At 34.5% G+C, this 12,641-nt stretch overlaps 1 protein-coding gene across 4 annotated transcripts; it reads right to left on the reverse strand.

Annotated features, from left to right (window-relative positions):
* Nucleotides 1–818: 818 nt before the first annotated feature.
* Nucleotides 819–9,875, reverse strand: LOC18431189 (cytochrome P450 71AP13). 4 transcript variants are annotated; one of them, XM_088870994.1, is made up of 4 exons: nt 9,289–9,875; nt 4,753–4,838; nt 4,463–4,683; nt 819–1,812 (listed from the first exon to the last, which is right to left on the reverse strand). In XM_088870994.1, the coding sequence occupies exons 3-4, from the start codon at nt 4,544–4,546 to the stop codon at nt 1,204–1,206; spliced, it is 693 nt and encodes a 230-aa protein (XP_088727120.1). In that variant the 5' UTR covers nt 4,547–4,683; nt 4,753–4,838; nt 9,289–9,875; the 3' UTR covers nt 819–1,203. The 4 variants fall into 4 exon arrangements, with proteins under 4 accessions (XP_088727120.1, XP_088727119.1, XP_088727121.1 ...); XM_088870993.1 differs by lacking the exon at nt 4,753–4,838 and having other exon boundaries at nt 4,463–4,726; XM_088870995.1 differs by having other exon boundaries at nt 4,426–4,838.
* Between the last annotated feature and the right edge of the window lie 2,766 nt (nt 9,876–12,641).

Consider the following 12,641-nt stretch of genomic DNA (forward strand, 5'->3'; position numbering starts at 1 on the left):
CAAAATTTCCCTCACATGGAAAACAAAGTTCGTAGACCATGTTATGAAATGCGTAATTATTTATCCATCCTATTTTAGCATTGAAAGAAGTTCAATGCATCTTGAATAAGAGGGGCGAAAATTTCAAGAACCGAACATATATGGGTATGCAGACCTTGGATTTCTTGCCAATAATGATTGAAGAATATATGTGTAACAAGGAGATAAGTGGATTGAGTATTTTGTAGAATCTGGTATTTGAAAACTATTATATTGTGACTTTTGTGCGCACGGCCCCTTGCTTAGGGTGTTGAGGGCCAGAGCAAAATGTCAGATTATTGTGCTTCGCCCCCTTAGGACCAAGTGTTGTTCACATTCATTTCCGTTTAGGATTTCGGTTCAAAATCGTTCGAGCGTTGTGTTTGAGTGACATGGTTTCATATAGAGCATTATGGATGAGTTTCCGATCATAGGTTTGAAGTTAAAACATCTTTGCTTGGAATTGTCTTTTCGCCGACCATGCATGAATTTTCTCACTCGCATGGCCTTTAATCAAGTTTCACACAGAAAAAGCACCTTTTATAAAGCCAAACTCATGTCGTTTTGTCATTAGAGTCAAGGAATATTCATAATCTAGAGATTATTCTTTGGTGGTAATTTTTCCGATGGCTTGCTCCTTGTGGATGGAAGGACTTCCATAGAATTGGAGACTTTGTGTCATGAAGAGAAACGAGAATATAAAGCAGAACAGGTTGGATATTTCAAATAAAATGTAATTGAGAATATCTTCCAAAGATAAATCTAAGGGACTTAAATAGGAATCAAGATTAAAAAGGAAATTTTGAAAGGGGCTCTTTTATATATGGGAGTCTAATAATTACACAAAAGCCATAACATATTGAAGTTTGAAGTCTTCCATGGAGCTAGGTACTGTACACTTAAATAACAGCACATATAGCTATTTGAATATTATATCACACATGAATTCCAAGATACCCAAGCATGAAAAGTTTACAGAAATCCAACGGGAAATCTGAAAGGAACTATGTTCCTTTACCTAACCTCTAATAACATGCTCCAACGAATGTGACTCTGTTCCTAATTATCCTTCCCCAGCAAATGGATGGCAGTATGGTCCGCACAATTTGCACTTGTTACCCCCTGACCATCAATAAAACTTCAATAGGCACATCACAACTGAAAAACAGAAGTTATGCTCATCGATCAGTTATATGGTTTGGCAACGACAACTAAGTGTTCTTTCCTATGCATTGTTATACCAAGTACTTCTGTCAAGTCGAATTCTTCTGGTCTCACCCCGGGGGGTAGCTCCCAGTTGAAGTGGTAGAGGAGATTAGCAAAGGCAAGCTCCACTGTGGCTGCCCCAAATGTAATGGCAGGGCAACTCTGACGACCAACACCAAATGGTAACAACTCATAGTCTTGGCCCTTAAAATCAATCAAACTATTCATAAATCGCTCAGGGCAAAACTCTTCAGGGTTATCCCAAGATTTGGGATTTCTTCCGATTGCCCAGACATTGACAAAGAATTGGATTTTTGCGGGAATATTGTACTCACCTATCTTCACATCTTCCATGGATAAATGAGGAAGCAACACCGGGGCAGCTGGGTGTAACCGAAAGATCTCTTTTACTACAGCTCTTAAATAATCTAGTTCTTGCAAATCGCTCTCCTCGATTTGTTCTTTGTGTCCAATTTTGCTCCTAATGTGGTCTTGGGCTTTCTTCATTGCCCTTGGATTCCTAATGAGCTCTGTCATGCCCCAGTCGAGGGTTATGAATGTTGTGTCTGTACCGGTGGCAAACATGTCCTAGAAAGCCAATGAATATTGTATCAAAGAACACATAGATAGAGATATTAAAGATAATGATTCATTTCGTAAATTGCTATTAAAAAATAACCACTATTGTTGGTTGGTATGCAAATTCCAACGCTGCAAAACATTTTATTGAAAGATGAAGTCAATATATTACATAACATAGAGATAGGTAATAGAAACAATTTCAATTTTGTAGTCTTAAAAGGAAAAAAAAAAAAACATGATTGATTTAGCTTACAATTACAATCGTATAAATTTGTTAAAAAAGCAAAGATCGTGAAAGATGATTAAGCCATTGATTACATTGTCACTTTTGTTTTGTTTTCTCTTTTTTTTTTTTTGTTGGTTATGGGGGAGGGATGGGGGGTAGGGTAATTCTGAACTAGGCGTTGGTTTCATTTTTAAAAGTCAAACAGAATTACAATCAAGATCAGGCCGAAATCCTACATATTTATTCATGCATAAATAAGGAAAGCTCAGCTATGCATCTCATCTCTATAAAAAGAAAAGATCAAACACTTTATGATTAGCAATATCAAACTATATTTCGTAAATTGTAACTAGAGCCTGTTCTAAGCTGTAACCGTGAAAAGGCATGCAAGAGTGATCCAAAATCTTGAAATATCTCCTTCATCTATTGGTTTCCTCTACTTCAGTTCATTGGAACTTATATCGCTATTCATTAATAAATGAAAAACAATTTCCACTATTTCGATGTGCGAAGAACAAATCACAATTAAGACACCAATTTGCCAAAGCAATCATGACAACCCAGCAGAGCTTGGAGTCTATGGCTCTGATATCATGATACATATCCTACGCTCACACAAACCACAACTGGAAGTATGATTCTTGTGGCTGAACTATCAGAAAAAATAAAGAACAAAAAAAAAAAACGCTAATATTATAAGAGAACTAAAAAAGGCATTCCTTTTAAAGCATTTTTTATTCTAGTAAAATCAGTGGCGGTTTCTTTCAATAAAATATCATATTCAAGGAGCATCTTGATTTTCACCAAACAGTGAAATTTGTATATTATTAAAGAATTAATCTGCAATGCTTCCAATTCGATTGATTGCAATTTAAAAAACCAAACTGATCAAGTAACGTTAGAAAATGAATTGATGCATGGTTTGGAGGTTAACCACTCGTTTGTCCAACTACCAACAAGCTTTGAGTCATTGGCAAAAGGCCTCTCTAGAGACATAGCAACAAGGGGGTGGGTAAACTTTTTATGTGGTTTTACACACATGTAAAAGATATGTGATTGTGTTTTCTCGTTGTCTGATCTAAAAAGAACTAATGTTTTTCTTGTGTTAAAATACGTTTTGCTCTCAATTGTCTGATTCTTGATCAGACAATTAAGTGTATGTCCATGCATTTAATTTTACAATTTTTATAGTACATTAGTTTGTGTTCAAATTTATAGTGAGAAATTACAACGAAGGTGGGTCAATGTACCTTTTTTTTATTTTTTTCAAAATTATCCTTTGATCGAAGGATGGAATCCTCAGTAATTTTAATTTTTTTTAGTGTTGTTGTTAGTAGGGCAGTGCCTTAAATTTAAAAGTAGTGCCCTACTAACGAAAAAAATTAAAAAAAAATTAAAAAAAAATTAAAATTCGGTCCAAGAATTTCCTTGGGCCGAGGGGCAATTTTGAAAAAGAAAAAACGAAAAAAGAAAAGGTTGTTACGAAATTTTTTTTAAAGAAAATTAAAATTCGGTCCAAGAATATCCTTGGGCCAAGGGGCAATTTTGAAAAAAAAAAAAAAAAAAAAGTTGAAAGACCTTTGTAATTTCCACCTCCAGGAGCATTTTTATTTTAGAAAAAAATTTAACGCCCATACGTAAATCACTCTTAAAAATATAAACAATTGACAAAAATAAATAACAATATACCTTTGAAGTATTTAGGGGTATTTTTCTTATTTTTAGTTTTTAAAATTTTTTTATATTGTTTGCTTGTGCAACGTAGTAAATCATACTCACCCTAAAAATTTTATCATGATTCTCTTTCTTATTAAATTATAAAATTCAAACAATGTTTTATGCACTCCAGTGTTCTATCAAAAAAATCAAAGATTAAATGACGTCAAGAAAAAAAAAAAGAAAAAAAAGAAAAAGGCAAAAGTGGGGTTTGGTGAACTTGTCTTCGGAGTACATGAGGACCACAAATATAGATTGAATCTTGGAAAAGTCCACAATGATCAAGATTGAGTGCGGAGACTCTATATCATATTGATTTAGTGGAGCAACGTCTTAGAGGAATGCAAAGAGTGATGTTATGGAATGTGACCCTTTGGTATGCCTGCTCTCTCTCACTACCGCTGCAGTACTTGAATAGTGCGCTAAGAGGCTTAATTGCAATTGATTTCTAAGGAACATATCACTCAATTAAAGTAATGAGCAGTACAAAAGGACAACATTTAACTTTTGTAATATGAGGTTATAATGATTTCCAGCTGCTAAATGTAAAGTTGGGTGGCTAGAGGTGTCTTACTAATCAAGTTCGTTATGCACAAAAAATTTTTTTTGAACTTTATTATGCATTCAAGACGGTTAGATTTCACATATTAATAAAGGTTGTTGTGAACTCTTCGTACTTGAGATAAAATGATCCTTCACATCGTTCTCACCAACCTTCGATTTCCTGCGGTGATCCTCGATCACTTGATCAAAAAATCGATCAAAATCCTTGAAAGTCTTCTTCATCCTCGATGCCATTCCCGTGATCAAATTCAACCATCCTTCTAAATAGGGGAAAAAATCTCCCAAACTAAAACCTCCTAACAGTACTTGTTACTCTTCTAACATCCGCTTGAACTCCCTCTCATACTCCCCACCTTCGCAGTAGTTCTTCCCTAATGCAACACGGCATATTTGGTGAGGTCGACTTCGCCCACCCTGCATGATGAACGTATTGAGCTCACCAAATGTGCTGCTTCTTGTTCTCTCATGGATCTGAAGGATTGCACCCTCTTTGTGCTGAATAGCTCCAGGATGCATATCTTTCTCACTTGGGGAGAAAACCATTACTCAAATGAAAGACGAGCACTAGTTTGATTTTCGAATTCTCTTAAAAAAAAGAGCAATTTACGTATCGACCGAAATGCTTCATTTATAGGGAAAAAACCATTACTCAAATGAAAGACGTGCACTAGTTTGATTTTCGAATTCTCTTAAAAGAAAGGGCAATTTACGTACCGACCGAAATGCTTCATTTATAGGGAGAAAACCATTACTCAAATGAAAGACAAGCACTAGTTTGATTTTCGAATTCTCTTAAAAGAAAGAGCAATTTATGTATCGACCGAAATGCTTCATTTATAGGGAGAAAACCATTACTCAAATGAAAGACGAGCACTAGTTTGATTTTCGAATTCTCTTAAAAGAAAGAGCAATTTACGTATAGACCGAAATGCTTCATTTATTGGTAGAAATTACAAAGAAAGTCGATCAACTCGCCTTTTTTTTTTCAAAATTACCTTTCGATCCGTGGACATTCTTGCACTGAATTTTTATTTTTATTTTATTTTAGGTTTTTTGTTTGTAGGGCACTGCCCTAATGCTTGAGGTAATGCCCTATAAACAAAAAACTAAAAGAAAAAAAAAAAAGTAAAATTCATATTGAGGATGCTATCTTTATACTGAGGAGCAATTTTGGAAATAATAAAAAAAGTGGGTTGAAAGTGGAGTATTTTGTATTTTAGAAAAAATTATAGGGACCGTACATAAATCACTCTAAAAAAAGAGTAAAATGTTAATCTTAGCTTAGAAAACCATTGCAGTTATCGATTCAACTAAATTATTACATTAAAAAGACCATTTAATGCAAGGCCTTCCCTCTTTTATTTTATCTGAAAAGATGTACTTCAATATATAGAATCCTATACAAGGTGGATGTATCAAGTAATTATCGTTTTTAGATGGCTCAAGCCAGATGGCATAAATACTATTATGTGTTCAAGTTTTTTACTTCCGTAAAAGATGATTTATATCATTTCACTTGATTTAGGTACTCTGACCTAAATGATAAAATTATCTCAAATTGTTTCGTGATCCAAACCAAGAACATGTGTTTTTCTCAAAAAAATCGCATGCTTAGGGTTTGGAATCAGGAACAAGTGGGATATTTTCTCAATAAAATAGATGTATTATGAGAGAAATTTCTAAAATAACACCGCTAGTTGAAGATTCCAAACAATAAATTGGCACATTTTGAGCATAGTTGAGGAGGTATTTAAGTGAAGGATCTTATTCACAGATTCTAGATCTCCTAGGTAATCTTTTCATATTACCTTTAGACCAAGAAAACCTTTTCAATAATAAAACACCAAGGCATGTAAAAGGGTACCATAAAGGCCGTGTCGTTATACATACCATCGGCAACAATTTGTACGTGTAGAGAAAAAATGTAGAAAATTTAGTAAAGAACTAAAGTAAGGATAATATTAGCGAATGCTTCTTCAAAAGCAACCATTGTAAACAACTTTAACCCACTCAATTTACTTTCATGAAAAAAATGCAACTGTTATAAATGGATTCGGATTTAGTTATAGGGAAAATATCTTCATACTTTTATTTTTAGGTTTCATTTCACAATAGCTTCAAGGTTTTAAAAGATATCTTAAAGCATAAAAATTGTAGATTTTATTTCTTCTAATCCTCAGAGCTAATTTAAACCTTTTTTTTTAGGTCCAACAAATCTAAAAAGACGAGCTTTTTTTAAAAGTCATCCTCCTAAATTTTTATAGAGAGTGACGGGCTTCATAGAAGTGAGAGGTTATCCGGAAGAGAGAGAGAGAGGGAGGTGTTTGGAAAAATATGGAGGAGAGAAATAATGAGAGAGGCATGAAGAGAGAAAAAGAGAGAAATTTGGGGTATATAAGTAAAGAGAGATGATTGGGTTTAAAAAGATTATGTCTTTCTCACATTTGTTTAGATTAAAAAATAGGTTTAAAGTGGCAAAGGGTTGGAAAATATCTTTTGAAACCTTGAGTTTATCAAGAAATGAAATCTAAAAATAGGGGATATAGAAATATTTTTCCTTATTTATATATAAGGGACGTCAGAGATATAAAAAAAATTTGATATACTTATCTTACAATATTAAGCCACGGTTAAGAGAGGATACATGTCACAAGAAAATAAAGGGACCTAATACTATAGAAATAGTAGGATAGGTGTGCCTTTTAAGGGGGATGGTCTACAATGCGACTATTTACTTTTGCTACAGGGAGGTCACAATTACTTATAACCATCCGATGTGAAATTTGATATCTAAATGTGTCACAAAGTTCGAGAAAATCTTTTGAACTTTGAGCTTAGTCAATGAAATATATGCAGCCACCCAATTTCACATCCAATGGTCATGATTAATTGTAACCACTTTGTATCAGAGGTAATTGGTCTCATTAGACAAATCACGATATGATGCACCTCAAAATCTCATTAGAAGATGTATTTTCAATGCCAAAACTCTTATTATGACCTAAAAGTCTATTTTTCACCCCTATAATAAAGTTGAAAGCTTTGAAAATGTTGTAAATCTAGTAGATTTATGAACATTCGAAAATCTTGAAAATGGATAGTCTAAATAATGTATTATAAGAGGCACCTATTTTTAAAACTTGAAATTCAATTTTTCTTTCATATTCATGTATATCAAGATCATGATAATCAATTGGAGAATTTTCTATTGATGAAACATCGTCTTTCAATACGTTTTTTAGGTGCTTCTACAGTTGACACCTCATAAACTTTTTCCTCCAAAATAATTTTTTTGTTTTGAAACTTTTTACCAAGCGTCCCCCACAAACAGAGCGTAATTGCTCCGCAGTTTCGACCCGCAATCAACGATGATCTTATTTAATATTAATTCTCTCTCTTGAGTGTTAACAATGAAGGACAAAAAGATGGTCCCCTCACCAAACGTTTTTTCAATAATTCATACGCTAAATTTACCCCTTTCGACAAAAAAAAAAAATGGTAAAATTTTAGAGAGAAATAGAAGAGGGGACACAATCCGTTTTTTTCAGGGAAAACAAAGATCTTTTGATAAATAAGGAAAAACATAAAAAAGCTTAAAGTATAATTGGATTGGTGAAACAATTTTGCGATCCCCACAATAAATTTGCAAATCATTAACCAATCCAATATTTCTTTTATGTTATGCTTGTTTTTATTTAATTTTACTTGCATCAAATTGTTGGTTATTTCAATCCAATATCCCGTCTTCATTTCTTGAGATTGTATTAGATTCGGCTTTTCACACACACAAGTTTCTCGTGGATTCAGTGCTTCTAGTTTTATTCTCTCTCTCTCTCTCTCCGTCTCTCGGATTGGATTTTTTATTTTTCATTCTCTCTCCCTCTGCCCCGTCTCTTTCTCTCTCTCTGATTGGGAACTGATTCTGCCCCAACTATACATTAAATACGATACTCCTAAAAAAATATAATATTAATAAAAATCAGAATTAAAATTAATAATTATTTCAATAAATCAATTTTCAAGAAAAAAAGAAAATAAGAAATGAGTATGTAAGACCTATTTACAAATGCAAATGGCATTATAGATTATAAAACTAAAAAATAATTTTTTTAAAGTTAGATACGCCTATTTTTAGCAATTAATTTTATTTTAAATTTCATTTTGATTGTAGAATGAGTGTAATGGATAAACATTCTAACATGGGACGTGTTCTTAGTATTTATGTATTTTTGTTAAAATAATGAAAACCTGTAATGTAATATTTTTTTTTGTTTTTTTTGGAAAACTATAAGCTTTAGATTTTCAAGAAATTTTAGTGATGTTTTTATATTTTTTTAAAGCTGGATACGGCTGATCTGGCCGATTCATACATCTGGAACATCGATCCGCCAATCCAAAATAGTTTTCCTGATGGACAAACGAGGTCACCAATCCATTTTTTTAAAACAGTATTTTTAGGTTACATGTGGCAGTTTTGCCACTTTTCTCAAAATCTGAATCATTGGAGGTGGATCGTCCACCCCGCAAATCCATGTTAAATAAGTGGATCGGTGATTTCAAGTCAGAAAAATATTTTTAAAAAAAAATAAAAAAAAATTAAATAGTGGTTTGTAGTGTGGGGAATTAGGGGAATAAAAAAGTATTAGCTAAACTTGACCAAAAACATTATGGTGTAGGGGGACGGACCGGGCCCGGACCAACATTTACCTTGTACTGGTTTGGTCATATCCAATTCGCCATCCCAATAAAAAATTCCATGTCCAGATTGTAGGATTTAAATTTCAGAATGACTATATTGGTTTGTACTTCAAAATTGGTGCAGTTCTATATATTGGTTTAGATCCTATACAATTTAAGGTTTCTTAAATACGGAATGTCTCAACATAAAGCAATGCCCGAGGCCTCATATATTTCCATCCGTTTTCTCATCCGGCTCGAACCCAAATCACCTATTAAAACATGGAAATGATCCTCACCTGCCTCCAATAAGGGCCATAGGGCGCGAATGCAATGTCAGTGGACCCATAGAACAGTTGCTGTGTTGCACAGAGTGTCCGTCGGCTCGCGAGAGCGGCATCATGCATCTTGAGTGCCTCTTTTGCCATCTCAGCGGACGATAACACGCAGGTTGGGAGCTCACCGAGGCGGACGTAAATGATGGGGCCATGTTGACGGGCAAGCTCGGCGAGCAACAAGTGTGGCGCACTGCCAAGGCGGTGTAAGCTTCCGATCATAGGCAAATTCAAGGGACCAGGAGGGAGGTTATCCCTCCATCCCTATTGCCTTCTGATGAGTTTCAATATGAGGAGAAGCAAAGGTAAGGCAAGGGCTAGCAGGCACATTTGCAGTGGAGACATGGAAATTAGGACTTCAAAAGGGGTTTCTTCTTCAGTAAAACCTTCTGTTAAATATGGCTGAGTGTTTTATGAGGGGATATGGAGGAGTAACTAATTGATTGGAAATTTATCGGAGAGAGTAGGGAATCTCTGAGGATGTGTTGTCTTGGACACTAACGGGAAATTTGGCAATGAAGTCTAAACTTTGTTGTATGCCTATGGAAAAGCTGCTGTCAAGGTGAGAAATGATACCTACGAATATGGATTCCCTACACTATATGTTAGTGAAATCAAGACAACAGGATCGCTATCAATCAATTTTCCAATGGACCCGGACCTGACCTGAGACTCTGTAGAAACGAAAAGCAATTCACGAAAACAAAAAAGAAAAAACAAACACAAAAGAAAGAGACAACCAACTACAACACAAAGATATACGTGGTCCGGCAACGTGCCTACATCCACCGGAGATTAGAGCTTCTTTACTGGCAATGAAAATAGGGTTAGTACAATACGCTCTCTTCCTCATGCCTCTCTATTTTTATTTAATTATAAAGAGATCTGCATTTTTTCTTTAACCCTTAACCCTAGATGAACCCCCAATCGCAACAATATATATCGAGTCTTAGATAGATGGTATAAATTATTGAAATACCCTTGTACGGATATATATATATCAAGTCCTAGATATATCGAATCCCATATACGAATATATCCGAATTTTTCTTCGGGGTCTGCTGTCCCCGAACCTCCGCAGGGGCCGAGTCCATCAAGTTAACCTGTCAAGACGACTCCTCCAGGCCTCAAGCCCTATGGGCCTTCGGCCCTTCGGCCTTTTAACGGCCCTCCAGAATAGTCTTTTTGACTCCACCTTGACAGATCTATTTCCTCATAATACAAGACATCAATCCTCAACAAACTCCACCTTGGCTTGATTTTGTCGAGCTATCTTGAAGATGTCTTCATCCCTGTACGTCCACAAAGGTATGCTGCTACACCCCCAACTGCCATGAGGTGCTTCCCTCACTCTCAACAATGAGAGACATTAAGCAAGTCCAAGCAAAGCATGAACTTCTCCATAGTGACCGACTTTGTAAATATATCTGCAGAGTTGTCATTTGTATGAATTATCTTCAGGTGAATGATTCCTTCTGATACAAGCTGTCATGCCTCAAGATTTCTAACATTCCCAAGGTGCAACAAACTATTCTTATACTAGGAAAAATTTAAATTCCTATTAATATATATTGTAACAAAACAAATTTTTCGATTAATTACAAATTGTACAAAGTTTGCTCACAACTGGTATCAACATGAAGACTAGGTATACATCTGTTGATAGAACAAAAAATTTACAGTGGTGAAGTTAAACAAAAGTTACAAAGAAAAATTTAGTTATGACATGACTGCATCTTCTTCACAAGCTGGTCCTGATATGCATTTAACTATGAGACTGCAATTACCCTGAAAAATATTTACCATAGTTTGGTGAGTTTGGGTACTCAGTAAGTGATCATCATGGTCCTAAAAATAATCATGGTTCGAAGATATAAACATTTTCTGAAGAATGTATGCCAAAAAAAAAACAACATGAGGAAGAATTACGAGCAAAAGCATTTATAGATAACAATTGCACTTTCATAAATCCACAGTTAAACATAATCCAAATGATGGAAATGCATACAAACATTTTAACAGAGATGCATAATTCAAAAGATTCGACAAAATACCCTACTAGCGTCTCAAGTAGGTCACCTATATACCCCACTATTGTCCTGATGGGTCCAAACAACCCCTGTAGGTCCAAACGTACTTCACCGGCGTACCGGATAAGTCTAAATAGCCCCTAGCAGATAGGTCTAAAAATTCCATGTAGGTCGAAACATGCCTCACCGGCGTCCCTGATGAGTCCAAATAGTCCCTACTGGCGTAACCGCATAGGTCCTAACAATCCCTGCAGGTCCGATTATACATCACCGACGTTCGGGATGAGTCCAAATAGTCCCTACCGACATAACCAGATAGGTCTTAACGATCACTGTAGGTCCACTTATACTCAAATTATCTCTGAAACTCTTTAAACATCAGAAAATAACAATATCATATATGCGAAGTATCATTGAAAACATTAATATAAATTCACTTGAAGCAATTTAATAACAATCACTTCCATTGAAATATCTCTAAGTAGCCTTTTAAACATTTTGTGCAATAATTTCTAAAAGGTAAAAGTTATGAAGGACATTCTTGAAATTTAACATGATAACAGTCTAGTATCAATAGACGAACTTTTATGAAAATCCAAAATTAAATACGGAATTATCACAATTTATGGAATTGTCAATTTGTAAATAATCATTTCATAGGCAATACGACAATCAAGTGGAAAAATATCAGTTTTTCAAATAATGAGGCAGACATTTGCATATGAATTTTAAAATGTCTAAATATTAAAAAACAATAGAAAGAAATCTCATAATTTTACTAAAAGCAGAAATATCACCTTTATTTCTAATAATTTACAGCATTTAAAATTCCTAATAATAGATAAAATATCACAATTTTACTAAAAATATTATTTTTTAAAACAATGAGGTCACTTATACACAAAGCTTATAAAATAAAGATGCTGGATAGAAATATCACTATTTATTAAAAACTGATTATTTTTCAAAAGAATGTGATCACTTACCTATAATATTTGAGAGGGAACTTCGATAAAATTTGGCTAGAAAGAGAGAAGAGCGGTGAGAGCACCATGGATAGGATCTTGAGAGGAAGTAAAGCTTTGGATTCAAAAGAATGGCATGGGTTGTAGCACATGAGGTTTTCAACTGTCGATCACATATGAGAGATAGTTAGGTTGTCTCAAGAAATCTTGAACAGATACAGGAGGCTAGTGACTTATGAGGTTTTCAATGGAAAACCTGAACATTTCAGCCATGGCAAGGGATAATGGGTAGGTAGAAGGAACAATTGTAGAGAGAGAACAT

The sequence above is a fragment of the Amborella trichopoda genome, chromosome 6 (genome assembly GCF_054954075.1).
Source record: "Amborella trichopoda isolate Santa Cruz 75 chromosome 6, AtrichopodaSantaCruz75HAP2 v2.0, whole genome shotgun sequence".
NCBI lineage: Eukaryota > Viridiplantae > Streptophyta > Magnoliopsida > Amborellales > Amborellaceae > Amborella > Amborella trichopoda.

What these genes read in the sequence shown, in the direction of transcription:
- LOC18431189 (XM_006841318.4), bottom strand. Translation starts at nt 9,546, where the DNA reads ATGATCGGAAGCTTACACCGCCTTGGCAGTGCGCCACACTTGTTGCTC. An exon ending in ATGGCCCTTATTGGAGGCAG is followed by an intron (nt 1,813 to 9,288) that starts GTGAGGATCATT and finishes TTGGCTTTCTAG; the next exon opens with GACATGTTTGCCACCGGTAC.